Source organism: Capsicum annuum, chromosome 2, assembly GCF_002878395.1.
Source record: "Capsicum annuum cultivar UCD-10X-F1 chromosome 2, UCD10Xv1.1, whole genome shotgun sequence".
Classification (NCBI taxonomy): Eukaryota; Viridiplantae; Streptophyta; class Magnoliopsida; order Solanales; family Solanaceae; genus Capsicum; species Capsicum annuum.
The window spans coordinates 136,609,036-136,626,202 of NC_061112.1; the positions used below are offsets into that span (position 1 = coordinate 136,609,036).

General features: G+C 36.9%; 2 protein-coding genes across 2 annotated transcripts; one reads left to right on the forward strand and one right to left on the reverse strand.

Annotated features, from left to right (window-relative positions):
• Positions 1–388: 388 nt before the first annotated feature.
• LOC107859748 (thioredoxin reductase NTRB) lies at positions 389–7,949 on the forward strand. Its single transcript, XM_016704839.2, has 2 exons — positions 389–1,576; positions 7,578–7,949. Exons 1-2 carry the CDS (start codon positions 538–540, stop codon positions 7,646–7,648), a joined length of 1,110 nt encoding a protein of 369 aa, XP_016560325.1. The 5' UTR covers positions 389–537; the 3' UTR covers positions 7,649–7,949.
• A 3,753-nt stretch (positions 7,950–11,702) lies between these two features.
• LOC107859749 (3-hydroxy-3-methylglutaryl-coenzyme A reductase 1) lies at positions 11,703–15,824 on the reverse strand. The gene is made up of 4 exons (XM_016704840.2): positions 14,573–15,824; positions 13,774–13,955; positions 13,321–13,667; positions 11,703–12,157 (listed from the first exon to the last, which is right to left on the reverse strand). The coding sequence occupies exons 1-4, from the start codon at positions 15,610–15,612 to the stop codon at positions 11,900–11,902; spliced, it is 1,827 nt and encodes a 608-aa protein (XP_016560326.1). The 5' UTR covers positions 15,613–15,824; the 3' UTR covers positions 11,703–11,899.
• Positions 15,825–17,167: the final 1,343 nt, after the last annotated feature.

The window sequence follows — 17,167 nt, forward strand, 5'->3', positions numbered from 1 at the left end:
CGCCAATTTATACTCAGGGTGATATGAAATGAGGGCTTTAATCCTCCAAATTATACTATAGGATAAATAGAAAGTATTTCGATGTCCTTTCCTTACAATCAAGTAGTTGAACACCCCTCTCTAAATAAGAAGCAGAACATGCCATTACTGACAGTCCTTTCTTCTACCGAAGACTTCCACTAAATGAAAATAGGTGGTATCATTGTATGCTCCACTTACTCCAATTTATATCTCGGAGGATTTTAATACCTGATTCGATTGTTACATACCCGTAAAAAGTGAAAGAATAAGATGTTTAAACTAAGTTAAGCATCATACAATTAGATTCTGAATATATTTTGAAAAACAACAAGTTAAGCATGTAATTGGATTCCAAATATGTTTTGGTTCCAAAACTATATATTTCCAATTATCATTATTGTTGCTGTGATAATCATTTGGGTACACATTTTCATTCAAATATTCATATTCACATTACACAGCAACCGTCAAAAAGTCAACTTTCAACTCATTCAAATATACAAAGCAATAAAAAATATGAATGGTAACTGTTGGCCAAGACTCTTAAGTACCCTCAAAAAAGCTCGTAACCTAATTCCGGTCGCCACCCTCACCACCACCACTACCGCCGCCGCAAATTCCCCCAAATTTTCCTCCATGGATGACCTTCAAAAAACCCTAAAAACTCGCGTTTGCATAATCGGCAGTGGCCCGGCAGCTCACACAGCCGCCATTTACGCAGCGCGAGCTGAGCTGAAGCCGATCCTTTTCGAAGGATGGATGGCTAATGACATAGCTCCGGGAGGTCAGCTTACGACAACTTCCGAGGTGGAGAATTTTCCTGGTTTTCCTGAAGGTATTGGCGGCGGCGAGTTGATGGAACTGTGTCGTGCGCAGTCTGTTCGTTTTGGGACACAAATTTATACTGAAACTGTAACGAAAGTTGATTTTAGTAGAAGTCCTTTTAAGCTTGTTTCTGATGATAGGACTGTATTGGCTGATGCTGTTATTCTTGCTACTGGTGCTGTGGCTAAACGGCTTGAATTCCCCGGTTCAGGCAATGATGGATTTTGGAATAAGGGTATATCTGCTTGCGCCGTTTGTGACGGCGCGGCGCCGATTTTTCGTAATAAGCCATTGGCTGTGATTGGTGGTGGAGATTCAGCTATGGAAGAAGCTAACTTTTTAACTAAATATGGTTCAAAAGTGTATCTTATTCACAGGAGGGATGAATTTAGGGCATCTAAGATAATGCAAAATAGGGCATTGGCTAACCCTAAAATTGAGGTGATTTGGAACTCTACTGTAGTGGAGGCTTATGGGGAGAAGCTTTTGGGTGGATTAAAGGTGAAAAATGTTGTTACAGGGGAAGTTTCAGATTTGAATGTTTCAGGATTGTTTTTCGCGATTGGGCATGAACCAGCCACCAAGTTTTTGGATAAGCAATTAGAGTTGGATTCTGATGGGTATGTTGTAACTAAGCCGGGGACGACATTGACCAGTGTTAGGGGAGTTTTTGCTGCTGGTGATGTGCAGGATAAGAAGTATAGGCAAGCTATTACTGCTGCTGGCTCAGGTTAGTGACTCGGTTTTTGCTTGCTGGAGTATGCCTGCTACTTTCTTATTGTTGTGATTTTTATCTTTTAGAATCTAAATATCAGTCATTGGTCTAATGTCATTTGATGTTCTTGAAAGCATGCTTGTAGACATTTCTTTTGTATATATTGGCCTAACATTTTAGCAGAGACATGTTTCATTAGTATAGATAGAGAACTTAAGTTGTATCAACAAAGTAAGAATGCACTCTTTGCAGCTGTGTCGTCTGTATATTTGCTGAAGAAGTAGAATACCTCCTAGTGACATTATGGTTGTCTTTTATTGTGTTTTACTCTTGATTGACAATTTTTATCATTGATAATGGCTTAGTATTTGAAATGTAATATTTTGGGAAGAAAAAAGAACAAAGAGCCAACACCAGCTTGGTTGTGTCAATTTGATTTTGTTATTATCGGTGGATTTCTCAATATAAGGTAGAAAGAATGGAATGAAAGTATGATATAAAGAAGGCAATAATAGTGTGGAGATTGTCTTAGAGGGTTCCAAGGCACCATGCCGCCTAAAGTATCACTTGACTGTTACTCTGTGCCTTGTAGTTAAGTGTGAAGTTATTTGACCAGGTTTTAAGGTGCGGACCCCATTTTAGAGGTGGGGCTGGACTGCTAATGGAGAAGAAAAAGGGGTGTAAGGGAAAATCTACCCGGTTACATAGTAATAGGTGGTTGAATGTACTATCTGTGGGCTCTTTTTGTGGAACCTTAAATCACCCAAACTCTAATGGAAACTGGCAAAGGGTTCTTATCTGTCAAGTCTGTATACTGGTACCTGAATCGTGGAATTTCTATAAATGTAGTATGGTCCTGGAATCAAGGAGACTGCTAGTGAGGTGTTGGGTATTTCCACGGGTTGTGCCGGCCATCGTCGGGGGAATTGGTGGTGAAATGAAGAAGTTAGGAAGAAAGTGAAGACTAAGAAGAGGGCGTATGCTAAGTTGGGTGAGAGTAGGGATGAAGATGAGAAGCGGGCTAATAGGGAGGAGTACAAGATAGCTAGGAAGGAGGCTAAGTTAGCAGTCACGGCGGCTAAGACGGCAGCGTTCGAGAGCTTGTATGCGGGGTTAGAGGAGAAAGGATGGGAAAAAAGGTTGTTTAGGCTTGCTAAGGCTAGGGAGAGGAAGGGTCATGACCTCGACCAGGTGAAATGCATTAAGGGGAGGATGGTAGAGTATTGGTAGAGGATGATCACATTAAGAAGAGATGACAGTCGTACTTCGATAGGTTATTGAATGAAGAAGGGGATAGAGTTATTGTTTTAGTGGAGCTGGAGCACGCAGAGGAGTGTTGTGATTTTAGTTATTGTAGACGTTTTATGGTAGAAGAGGTCAGAGAGGTTGTTCGCAGGATACTTAGGGGTAGGGCGACGCGGCCTAATGAGATCCCTGTGGATTTTTGGAAGTTCTCTGGGGAGGCTGGCTTAAGGTGGTTGACTGAATTATTTAACGGCATTTTCAAGTCGGCGAAAATGCCCGAGGCTTGGAGATGGAGTATTATGATCCCTCTTTATAAGAATAAGGGTGACATTCAGAGTTGCAATAACTATAGAGGTATTAAGTTATTGAGCCACACTATGAAGATTTGGGAGAGAGTAGTCGAGTTGAGGTTGAGGAGGATAGTGGCTATCTCGGAAAATCAGTTTGGATTTATGTTCGGGCGCTCGACGACGGAGGCAATTCACCTAGTGCGGAGACTGGTGGAACAGTATAGGGAAAGGAAAAGAGATCTGCACATGGTGTTTATCGACTTGGAGAAGGCGTACGACAAAGTCCCTAGGAAGGTGCTTTGGAGATGCTTGGAGGTGAGTGGGGTACCGGTGCCGTATATTAGAGCAATCAAGGACATGTATAATGGAGCGAAGACTCAGGTGAGGACGGCGGGAGGAGACTCAGAGCATTTTTCTGTCTTGACTGGGTTGCATCAGGGTTCCACTCTTAGCCCGTTTTTGTTTGCTTTGGTGATGGATGTGTTGACGCGGCGTATTCAAGGAGAGGTGCCTTGGTGTATGCTTTTTGCTGATGATGTAGTTTTGATTGATGAGACGCGGGGGTGTGTGAATGATAAATTAGAGGTGTGGAGACGGACCCTTGAGACTAAAGGGTTCAGGTTGAGCAGAAGCAAGATAGAATATTTGGAATGCAAGTTTAATGACGTGAGGCAGGAAGACGAGGTGGTAGTAAGGTTTGATTCCCAGACGGTGTGTAAGAGGGATAGTTTCAAGTATCTGGGGTCCATGATTTAGGGGAATGGTGAGATTGACGGGGATGTCTCCCATCATATTGGAGCGGGATGGATGAAGTGGAAGCTCGCCTCAGGGGTGTTGTGTGATAGGAAGGTGCCGCCCAAGGTTAAAGGCAAATTCTACAGGGTGGCAGTCCGGTCGGCCATGTTGTATGGAGCGGAATGTTGGCTAGTCAAGAACTCTCACATTCAAAAATTGAAGGTGGCGGAAATGCGGATGTTACGTTGGATGTGTGGGCTTAATAGGGGTGATAGAGTTCTAAATGAGACTATTTGGGAAAAGGTTGGAGTGGCTTCGGTGGAGGACAAGATGCGGGAAGTCCGATTGAGATGGTTCGGGCATGTGATGAGGAGGAGCACGGATGCCCCAGTTCGTAGGTGTGAGAAGCTTGGTTTGGATGGTTTCAGGCGGGGTAGGGGTAGGGGTAGGCCGAAGAAATACTGGAGAGAGGTGATCAGGCGGGACATGGAGCAGTTACAACTCACTGAGGACATGACCCTAGATAGGAAGATCTGGAGGGCACGGATTAGGATAGAAGGCTAGTGCCAGTTTGAGTCGTTGGGGTAGGACATTAGTTGGTAGATGTATTATTCTTGCTAGGACACTTTGTTGTATGCTTTATTACGAATGTGTTTTCTATTCTTTGTTTATTATTCCTTGTGGGTGGCATATTTTTGTCTTGACATTTTGTTCCATGCTTTATTAAGTATTTGTCTATTATTCCTTGTCTTGAGCCGTGGGTCTATCGGAAACAGCCTTTCTACTTCTTTTGAAGTAGTGATATGGACTGCGTACATCTTACCCCCCAGAGCCCACTATGTGGGAATACAGTGGGTTTGTTGTTGTTGTTGTAGTAGTATGCTCCTGGAAACTTATATGTAGAGTCAAAATTCCTTATTAGGTCTGTACTTTTGTCTGTTCGGTAGTAAGCAAGTCTTACCTAAGAAAATTCACGAATTTAGATTTGTTCAAGATGTCGTTTATTTGGTCAAGATAGTAAAATGAACATCGTTTCTTACATTGTAAGACAAGCACATGTTGGTTTGTATTCTAGGCATAAATTGGACTATGCCTAGTTCTACTATAGCCCACTTATGGGACTATACTTTGTATGTTGTTTGCGTAGTTCTACTGTATATTTCCCTAAACTGACGGAAGAGTGTTGGGAGGAGATGTAGTGAAGAAGATTGGTGGATGATTATTCCTGTTTGTGTATGGTGGATAATTTGGAAGGAAAGAAACTCAAGACTCTTTGAAAATACTAGCAACCCTATCCAGGAAATTAGAATGTTCTTTTTTTGGGTGTAGGCAAAACAGGGGAGTGGGATGGGGGTTGGTGATTTGGTAGAGTTGATTGGCAATATGCATGTTTTTGTCCAGAACAGGATCCTCTTATATCTGGTCTAAACTATCTTTTAGGAATTGTATAAACTATCTTTTAGGAATTGTAAAAATCTATGAACTCCGAAAGAGAGAGAGTTAACTACCCATGTTTTACTAACTTTAGTCATAAAATTCGTGATCCTATGATCTTTGATCGTACTAATGAAATACAAGCATCAACCATGATTTGAATTTTCGATAATCCATTTATACACGAATGGGTTTTTTTGTGATGAAAGAATCAGTAATTGTTTTTGTGCGTTAGATGTTTTATGACAAAATATTGGCTTTTCCCCAACTCTTTACCATTCTAAGACAGGATTTAGCTTCGAAGGATATATCTCATACCGAAAGACTGCAAAGCAAATACTTCTTCCACCTAATTTATGTAGCACTCTTTCGTTTTTTAGTCAGTCCCCAAAAAGAATGACACCATTCTATATTTAGCAACAATTTTAACTTTAAACTTCTCATTTTAGCTTTAGTTACATACATATCTATGGCTTGTTTTAGATCACAAGTTTCAAAAGTCTTCCTTTCATTCTTTTAACTCTGTCCTCAGTCAAACACCTCCACATAAATTGGAACGGAGGGAGTACTAAATAGCAAAATCAGTTTATTGTTTACTATTTAGCTTTTCTCATAAAAATAAAAACTGTGGACTCAAGCTTTGAGAGTTGTCCTTGTGATGGGTTATAGTCAATATTGATTTTCCAGTTCCAAAAAAGGATTATACAATTGTTAGATTTAGTGCTAGTTTATGACGATATCAGATGCTGATAGTTTAGAGAAATGGTATGGGCCTTTTATTTTGGCGGCTCATATTCATTATTATTTCTAGTTACCGCTGGCAAAATGGGTAATATATATGGTCATCCATCCAACCCAACCCATTTTAAATGGGTTGGATACCTGATTTTTTAACCAATGGATAAATATTAGCCTAACCCATATTATCCACTTAAATATAATGGATAAAACATCCCTCAGCTAAATTGCAAACCTTCTCCCTTTTTCCTGTTACACCTCGCTTCTTTGTTTCATTCAAGACCTTCTCTCATCAAGTTTCTGCTTCTACTCCCAACAGTAAATTCTCTTTTTCCTCCAATTTTCACTACATCCAAGTGCTTCTGTTTCTCTTTTTAAAAATAATAAAAATAAATTAATTGTTCACCATTTCTGGAAAGATTAATCTGTAAGTATGCGTGCAATCGGAGTTTAGGAAATTTTTTACTGAAAGTCCCTATTTGTTTTTCTGCAATAAGACATTATATGTGGCTGTTAGTTGGATATATCTGAGCACAATTCTAGTCAAAGTTTTTATATTCCATGGGAATTACTGATACTAATTTTGGGCATCATTTAAGCTAGTAAAATCTGAGCAGTTTTGGGTGGGTAATTTGTACCCACAATATTCCTTAATGATAATATGGATGGTTAACCCATTTTTTTATCCATATTAAATATGGGTGAGTCCGGCCTTTTATCTGTTTTTGTTTAACTCGTTTTTGACCTATTTATATCCTACTCGACCCGCCCGTTTGCGACTCCCATTTCTAGTTATGTCTTGAGGTGTTGTGATTTTCAGGGAGACATAATTATCTATGAATGATGATTATGGTGTATATTGTAGTACTTGTTTGCATGTTTCACTTTTTTTATTTCTGTACTTCTGGTTATTAGTTTACAGAATTGTGTCTCAAGGATCCTACTAAGTTCAGGATACGTTCTTGAAGGATGATCTAATGCATTTTTCCATTCAGCATTGCATTTTACATTATGCTTTTGTGGTTATAGGTTGCTAGTGTTGATTCATTTTTCTATATTTGGTTCATCTTTGAGAAGGAAATATATTTTCTGAATTAAGTTGAGAAGAATACATTTAAGGGAATGACCTATGATGCCTGTTGGATGTAGTTTTTTTTTTTTTGGTGTGTGTGGGGGGGGCGCTCTGGCCTTTTTCTTTTTAAACATTTTCTTGCTATTGTATTAGGAATATCTCCTCTTATATACCTTCATCCTTGGCATACTGCTATTGAACTTTAACATCTTTGACAATCAATGCTTACAGGAATTGTGTTTGAATCTCTACCCATATCTCAAGGTCGATTAAAGTGAAAAAAAATTGATAAGACATTACTTCTCATGTGAAAGCTTTAATGTTTTTCTGAGTAGCGACGCTTTAAGGGGGAACACAGTGATGATTATATCCATTTGTTTTTCTTAATTTTTTGTGTTTTGCTTCTTCGAGTGTAACAATTGTGTCTTGACTCCTCATGTTCCTCTCGAGATTGACATATGACCTGACGTTCTCTTTTCTTTCTTCTGGGGCATGCTCGTAGGGTGCATGGCAGCTTTGGATGCCGAACACTACTTGCAAGAAATTGGTGCCCAAGAGGGAAAGAGTGATTGATTCCTTGGTCTTGTTCCATTGAAATGGCTCTGGTACTGGATTGCATTGATATCTATGTATTGAGAATTTGTTTCCTCGCTGCTGTTTATGATTGAAAAGAATATTATTTTTATTGAACGACTATTTGGGCCATGGTGTGTACACAGCCTTACCCCGACCTTGTGAAAGTAGATGTTTTTTCAGACAGACCCCCTCTACTTAAGTAAAGCATATCATAACTGGTATGAAAAGAGAATAAATTAGTAGAGTAATGGAAGAAAAGAATATTATTTTTATGAATATTTTAACAAATTTCCCCGAACATTAAGTGCTGATTCAATTGCCAGGAACCAAATGGTTCGAGTCTAATAGAATGGTGATGGGCATGGTTTTGAATTTATGTTATTAGTGAAGAAAAATTTCAGCATTATTAGTTTTGGTCCTTTTGAATTTTCGATGGCATTTACAGCTGCTCAATTCTTCTGGCAATGCAAAAATGTTTGCTGGTATAAAGCTTAATTTGATAGATGCTTCGACCTTCTTTATATGAGCTTCTTTCCATTCTTTTGAATCTTGTTTTCTTATAAACACGATCTGCGAGATATTAAAAACTTAAAAATATGATTAAATATAAAATTTGATGTTTTTTTAAATATAGATTCAAAAAGAAAGCAAGTAAAAAGTTTTAGAAATTAGGATATGTCGTGAAATACTGAAAGTCTTGTATACTTAATCGAGAGGATGAGAGAATATTTCTGCTTATTTTTTTTTTAAGATTTTATTTGGATTAAATTTTCACTATAAATAGTACCACTAACGATTCCTGGTACTTGTTGCTAATGAAAGGTGTCAGAAGAATTGATTGAGGTGCGTGTAAGCGAATTCAAGATCGCGATTACCTAAAAAATGTTCGTGCCTAGAGTGTGTTGACATGAAACTGTAAGGTCTCAGGTGTATGCATGTTGGACCCTTCCTAATTCGTCCCCAACCTAAGTTTGTCGTAGATTTGGTCCTTAAGATAGCCATGTGACCTTCGGTTATTTTTATTTATCGCTGTTTACTTGATACACATTTTAAGAAAGTAGTAGTAAATAATAGAGTTGATTCACTATATCATCTTTTAAATATAATAGACTTCGTACATTGTGTAAGAATAATTTTGAATAACAAGGGTAAAATGATGATAAATTATCCAAGGAAAATCTTCATAAATATTATTCGAAAATAGTAATAGACCAGTTCAGCAATATATTCGGAAGAGGATCTGCAGAGGGACAGGATCTTTGCTTTTGGGGAAATGCAGATTCTGTGATATAATTTACATGACTGTTTGGGTAGGTAGTGCTTTACACTCAAAAGTGAAATATTTTTGTAGTGTTGTGACTAGTACCTTCTACGAGGGCGGATTTATAGCTTAATTTATTGTTCACGTGAAATATGATCTCTTTGCTAAATTAAGTATTATATATATATATAAAAAGACAGTCGAGTGTACTAAAACTTTAGCAATGTGTAGAATTTGAGAAAAGGCTCCACACACTAAAAATTTCGCTATACATAGAATTTGAAAAAAAGTTTCACCACAAAATGTGTCGTACGCAACCTTATTTTATATAAATGTTATTTGTTGGTCCTCATGTTCCTAAAAAGCTAAACGATGCACTCGGTTGAGTGATAGTTAATTACCTAAAGAAATAAGGATCAACTCTCACTTGACATTTCAGTTTTTCTTCTTTTTTTTGATACTACACTCATATAATAGAAAATTTTAGATCTGTCCAACTTTCACAAACTAAACCCTGCAACATGATGTTTCCCTACATTTCATCCTCAAAAAATGGCATTTCCTTGAGATTTTTGCCAAACTCAGTTTTTGATTCCTTTTATTTTTTAATAAAAAAAGTGTAGGTCTTTGAACTTTTAAGAGATCGACTTAGAAAATCATTAACATGAATTAGGAGTACCTTTTTTTGTTTTTGCAAATATTCTCAAACAAACACCAAAAATTCAGAAATACGCATGGACCCCAACCAAATAAAAGCCAGCCTTTCTCTTGCATTTTGGAACAAATGTGAAATGACCTACTACTTTATTCAGTTTCCCTACATCTCCACATATATTCAAACAATTTTCATGTTTAAGTTTCCACATAAAGTCCAATGACTGGTGATTACAATGATATTTCGTACCTAATGGCTTAGATATTAATTCCGCCTGCCAGACATGTTGTAGCTATGGCTACATTAAGGACCATTTTATTTAGATTTTTGATAGCTCACCAGCCGGAGAAAAGTTGGTGAAACGATAAGTTTAGGCTTACACTTAAATGCAAAGTTTGGTGAAAAAACACTACAACAGTTGTAGTTATCTAATTTCATGTTTGAGAAGAAATTATTGTTGGCTCAATATTGACATTTAATTCATGTTTGCTTTTGGAACATCCTCGACCCATCCATCAGGATTGCTCCCATAAGTCCCCACAACTATTCCATTCTTTAATTAGTTTCCAATTAGGGTGTGTTCGGTATGTAGGAATAGTTTACTATGGAAAATGATTTTCTAGAAATATCATTGTGTTTAAAAAAAAAAACGGAACTAACTCGACAACAATCAGGATATGAATTAAATTTTAATTTGGTTTTGATTTTACTCATAGCCTTCTGAACGTAAAAGGCAAGTTCTATGGAGTGGTGGTTAAATCGTCTTTGTTGTATGGGGACGGAGTGTTGACCTGTCGAGAAGGCCCACATCCAGAAGATGAAGATGGCGGAGATGAGAATGTTTCGGTGGATGTGTGAGTGTACTAGAAAAGATAGGATTAGAAATGAGGTTATTCGAGATAAGGTGGGAATGGCTTCGGTGGAGGCCAAGATGAGGGAAGCGAGGCTGAGATGGTTCGGTCATGTAATGGGGAGTGGCACAAATGCTCCAGTGCGGAGGTGTAAGAGGTTGGCTAGTGATGGTTTCAAGTGAGGTAGAGATAGACCGAAGAAATATTGGAGGGAGGTGATTAGGCATGACCTGGAACAACTCCGGCTTACCGAGAACATGACCCTAGATAGGAAGTTATATAGGATGCGGATAAGGGTAAAAGGTTAGTATTAGTGTAGGTTATTGTATCGTTTGTTGTATTACTTGGTATATCTTTTGTATATGGTATTATTGGATGTGTTGATTTCTATTATATCTTGTCATTTTACTATTCCTTGTCTAGATTGTCTTATTTTAAGCCAAGGGCCTATCGAAAATAGCCTCTCTGTCTCACCTATGAGGCAGTGGTATAAACTGCGTACACTTACCCTCTCCAAACCACACTTAGTGAAAATATACTAGATATGTTGTTGTTTACTCATAGTCTACGAGAAAAGCAAATTGTTTGGTTCATTGTGTAGGGTAAAATGATTCTCATATTTTAAACAAGTTGCAGGAAATGCAAAAATAAAATAGTGTATCCTAAATGATTCTGTCTTTAGCCTTAGTTGGCAAAACCTGTTTCTGATTTGGATCCATAACTGTGGATTAGAATATTTTTAAGTTAATTAAATAAGTGTTTCAGGACCAAAATACAACTAATCTTCACATGAACAGGAGAGATCCATCATCGTTGAACGTGTTTAGGCACATACATCCATACTCTGGAATAGCAAACAATAATGATTGAATGAAGACGACAGAGAAAGAATCATTATACAAAAGCACATTTTTCTGAGTAAATATTCGAAGGGAATTTAAGATGCCATTACACTCCCTGAATTACAAACTATAGTCATAAATTAACAAACAAACAAACGAAAGAGAGTACAACAGAAAAAGATCAAAATAAAGGATCATCTTCCTAGGCACATTGAATGAAATTAACCAAGTGTTCAATAAAATTACAAGTAAACCCCACTGATAAACTTCCCACCAAACACCTTCATAGATCTTCATCACTAAATAGATTTGCAGGAATTAAACGACCCTACAACCCCCTCGTCACATGGCTTCATAGAAAGAATACAGCACTACATACACAGATTCCACCTTGTTTTGCTTGTCCTTTTCTTCTTCCAACTTTCCACACATTATTGTTGTCTTCCTGTATTGACACTTGTCCAACTTTTTTTTTTTTTTTCTTTCTGTTTTTTGGGTTCAAATTACTTCTGCAGCTGTTGTCCCTAAATGGAAAAATTTATTCCTACTTTTATTGGAGTACAAGTCTTTAATGAGGAGCTAAGTTGGTGGTGGGGGTGGTGATGTACAGGATGAAGTGGGGATGATAATTAATCCTCACTAAGAGGAGGAGGAGGAGGAGGTTACTTGGGTAATATCTTTGCTAGATCTATTATATTTCATGTGACTCTTAACGAGCTGGCCAGCTGAGATAGCCGACATTAGAGATAGTTCACCAGCAAGAACAGAACCAGCTACTATTGTGGCCAAGAGCCTTGCATTTGACCCTGGTGCATCCCTGTTTGCACCTTTAACTCCTAGTAAGCTCAAGCAAGCTGACTGTGATGCAAGTTGAGTTCCACCACCAACTGTACCAACCTGTGAATTCATCATTCATAATTGCAACATTATTATATTGATACATAATAAGACATGAAACAATCAGGACTATAAATGATGCAAGAAACACGTTCAAGTTTGTCTAATCCTATGCATGCCACTTGATCATGACTTCTAAGATGACAGGGTCCGTTTGGTGAACACCCCCACCCCCTCCCCCAGCTCACCATATGGACTGAGGACAATATTAATTACTAATATTTCTGGCACCCCACCTTACCTGCTACAAGCAACACCTGTATGACAATATTTCAATGGGATGCTACATGTCAATATTTCTTCTGACAGATTCTCTTTTTTATTTTGTTCTGGAACTGTTCTTTTGGACAGATTCTACTGAGTATTAAACTTGAGATCTGATGAAAGCAAAGTTATACCAGCCTGCATGCACTTCGTTAAAAGAACCGTCTCTTTAATAGAGTACCAGTAAACTGACTTCTCCTTGTCTTTATTCATATCTCTTCGTCTAAATATTACTCTCCCTTTCATTTTATGTAACACCTTTTTACTTGGCAAGGTGTTTAAGGAAAAATAAAAGACTTCTAAAACTTGTGATCTAAAACAATTCTTGTATATTTGTGTTGCTATAAACTATTTACTAAGAATAAAAGGAAATTTTGAAGCTAACTGTTTCTAATTATGATGCGATGACATTCTTTTAAGGATAAACTAAAAAGAAAAGAATGTCACGTAAAAGAGATCGCTAATTTAATGGTTCTTTTGTCAAAGAGTGCTCATATGCAGCAGGCGAGGAGGTAATAAAATAAGAAGGTGCGACAAAAAACAAAAAGTATACCCCTCAAGAAACTGTATATCTTTATCATCGTATCCTTATTTAATTTCTTTGATCATCTTTCTTTAATTAATGAAAAGTGTGGTAAGGGTAAAACGGGGAAAATATAGTCAAGATGTCTTCATTTCTAAAATGACAAATATTGTGGAATATCTGTTTTCAGTAAGAATGACAAGTATTTAGGAACGAGGGAGTAATAAACAGTAAAAGGCAGGAAATCGGAAAGAGTCTCTATTTCTATTAGATAGTGATATGGTATGCATACTCTACCCTCCCTAGACCCCACTTATGAGATTAAGTCGGATACGTTGTTGTAACAAACAGAAAGCGGCACATGTTAGTTACATACCTCAATAGAAGGCATTGTTACAGAAACATGGAGGTCCTTGCCATCATTTACAGCCTCCATCATAGTGATGCAGTGAGAGCTCTCAACATTCTGAGCAGGGTCTTGGCCAGTGGCCAAATATACAGCAGAGACAATGTTGCTGGCATGAGCATTGAAGCCACCAAGAGCACCAGCCATGGCTGAACCAGTAAGGTTTTTAAGCATGTTCAGCTCCACTAGAGAAGCAACCTCTGTTTTCAACACTTTCTTCACCACCTCCTCCTTGATTATTGCCTCGCAAACTACTGATTTTCCTCTCCCCTCAATCCAGTTAACTGCAGCTGGCTTCTTGTCCGAGCAAAAGTTCCCTATCATATTTCACAGCATTCCCAATTTATCTCCACATCAATTGGGAAAACAATAAATGAAAATGGCGAACCAAATGACGTGTATATAAACAGGTAGATGGAATACCAGAAATGCCAATGACGTCCATGTCGGGATATTCATTCTGAAGGTAATCCAGGACGTTCTGCACACCTTTGGATACCATGTTCATTCCCATTGCATCACCAGTGCTACAGCTAAATCTCATATACAGATTTTTACCAGCTATAGCACATTGAATGCTCTGTAATCTGGCAAATCTGCTTGATCTGCAAAAATTCCATCACAAAAATAAAAATTATAAAATTTGAAATCATAATATTGGATAACCTGCAACTTTTAACATTTATATATGAGTAAAAGCTGTTAGGAAACTAGAATTACAAATCATTTCTTTTCTCTTTTTGGGTGTATGAAGTGACTGATCAAGAAAACAACATATATTTTAGAAAAAAAGAATCTCCTTACTAAACACATCAACATAAAGAGATGCTAAAAGGGCAAAACATAACAAAATTTGTAACAAAAACTCTGAACAACTATTAACAGTTACTCCCTCCATTTCAATTTGTTCGACCTACATTTCTTTTTCGTCCGTCTAAAAAAGAATGATCCTTTCCCCTTTTACCAACTTTTAATTTCAACTTTTCACATTATATGTTTAAAACCACAAGATTAAAATATATATTGATACATTAGACATATCTTAAATTTAAGACCACACTATTCAAAAGTACTCATTATATTCTTAAACTTCCTGTCAAGTGAAAAGAGGTCAATCAATTTGAGACGAGAGAGTATTTACTATTTACAATGGTAACAATATGAATATAGGTATCGAGAAATAGTCAGCATGAAAAGGAAGAAGAATAAGAATGACACTCACTTGTTGAACATAACAGAAAGAGTCTCAAAGTTGAGCGGATCCTCAACGAAGAACTTCAACTCAGCGGCTCTTTTCGCGGTGGTGAACCTGACCACGGGAGCTCTGGTCATCCCATCTCTGAGCAGAACACTGTTGGCACCACCAGAGGCAAATATAGCCTTGCAACCTCTGTTGGTACTCGCCACTAAACATCCTTCAGTAGTTGCCATTGGCACTGAGTATTCTCTCCCATCAAGCAGCAATGGCCCTGCGATTCCCACCGGTATTTGCACGTATCCTACAGGCATCTCACAGCACTGTCCAAGAATAGAATCATAGTCAAACCCCTCCAATGGTAGCCCTTCCAATGACTTCCCAGTAATCCTCTGCAGCGCCTCCTTACGTATCGAAGCAGCTCTTTTACAATCACCAAGCTTTGATTCCAACGAGTACGATGGCGTTTTACCCTGAACAACAGATTGTATAATCTCCTCATCATCCTCCGATACTGCTGGTGTAATTATCGGCGCAGGCTTCTCCGTTAGAGACAAAGCCACCTTAGCTGGTTGCTGAGGAACCATTGGGACAATTATTCGAACAGGTGGTGGAGGTACAGCGCAACCAAGAGTAGTTGCAGCAGCACATGGTCCTCCACGTCGGCTATCTTCCTCAATAATAAGCTGCTCAGCATTCTCATCCTCGATATCCCATGAATCGCTATTCGACCTCGACACAAACGACTGAACAAACCCAATCCCAAAAAAACCCAACAGATAAATAACCGAAGCGATCAAAGAAATCATAGCCACCAATTCAGAGAGGGTAACGACATGCAGAGGAATGGAATTACGGATCTTCTCACGCCACCTGACGAGAAGAAAATACATCACAGAGAAAAACATGGTGAAAAACAACCCATTGGTCAGGTACAACGGAAGTGGAAGGGCATCAGATGCTTTAGGAGAAGAAACCTGTTGCTGTTTGTGTAGTTTGAGAGGTTCGCCGGCGGAAGCATCTTTGGGTGTGTATAAAGGCTTAACAGTTCGCCGGCGAACGTCCATTTCTTGATTTTCCGGTAGGAAAACCGGCAATTAGAAAAAATGAGAAAATAAAAGAGGGTAAGAGTATATGGTGATGTTATGTTATGAGTGGAGAAGCGAAAGGTGAGGGAATGTATAAATAGAGAGAAAAGCGGTTGGCGCGCTGTAATTTGGGGCCACGCACACCGCATGCTGGTCTTCGCCCCTCTCCTATTTTTGCACCTTGTTTCAATGTTTAATTTATGGAAAAAAAAAGGGTACCATATATACTCAAATTTTAGTGAAGATAAAATTTTCTGAGTATTTTTATTACCTTCGTAAACTATTTATTATGAAATTAAGTTTGGCGTATTATTGATGTACTTTTTTGATACTATTATATATTTTTTTTACCTGTTATAGCAGATCATTCATTTTCAAGGTAAAAATGGATGACGTGCATAAAAGTCACCTGATAATGTAAAAAAAAAGTACTCTTTATTATTTCCTTCATTTCACAAAATTTTTGAAATATGACAAACATTTTAAGAAAAAATAAAATAAAAACATAAATTAAACATGTTTTTTCTCTTTTTTACCCTTTCTTAGGGTAGTTAATTAATACTAAATCAAGTCCTTGAAACTCAACCTTGGAAAGTTAAGTAGTCCTTTGGCCATGAAAACTAAAAATTTTTGGAGTTGGAGTTGAAATTGGAGTTGGAGTTATGTTTGGCCATCTCTTTTTTGAAAAAAAAAAATTGACTTTTGAAAAAAAAAATTTAAATATGATTTTATGCCCTAACTTTTACAAACTATCAAAATCACCCAACTAAAATTTATCTACTAATGAAAAAATAACACAATTAGCCACTATTATAAAAATAATTACATATACATGGTCATATTTAAGGAATTTCAATTATGACATATATAATATTTACATTAATAATCGTTTTCTCATATTTGAAAATTTTAAATATGGATGTTATATTAACAGATCACTGCTTCCTGTTTTTTAGATAACAAATATTATCTTTCAAACAAATTTATTTTTTTAGAAATTTATTAATTTATTTCCTTCATTTTTCGTTCCTAAAAAATAGGAAATGATGAGTTGTTATTAAATTTTAGGGTGCCGCTAATTTATTTCTTTAATTTTCTTATACATGAAAGATTTTACTGTGTGTGAATAAATTATTTCTATGTAAAACATGCTTTGCATATTTATGGTATATTATATCATATACCATAAATATATAAATATGCTTAGTATGTTTCTTTATACCTTGTATTTTTATATATATGTGTATATAATATATACATGGTATAAACTTCATATATAACATACTTTGTATATTTATATTATAAATATGCTTAGTATGTTTCTTAATATTTTGAATATTTATATATGTGTGTATGTGGTATATACATGGTATAGACTTTATATATAACAAACTTTGTATATTTCTATTATAAATATAATACTTTATATATTTATGGGTATAAATATAAATTAGCAGTAAAATAATGTTTTAAATAAGGAGAAAATTAAATAAGGGATAAAAATAATGATGAGAGATAAAAGAGATATAGATTA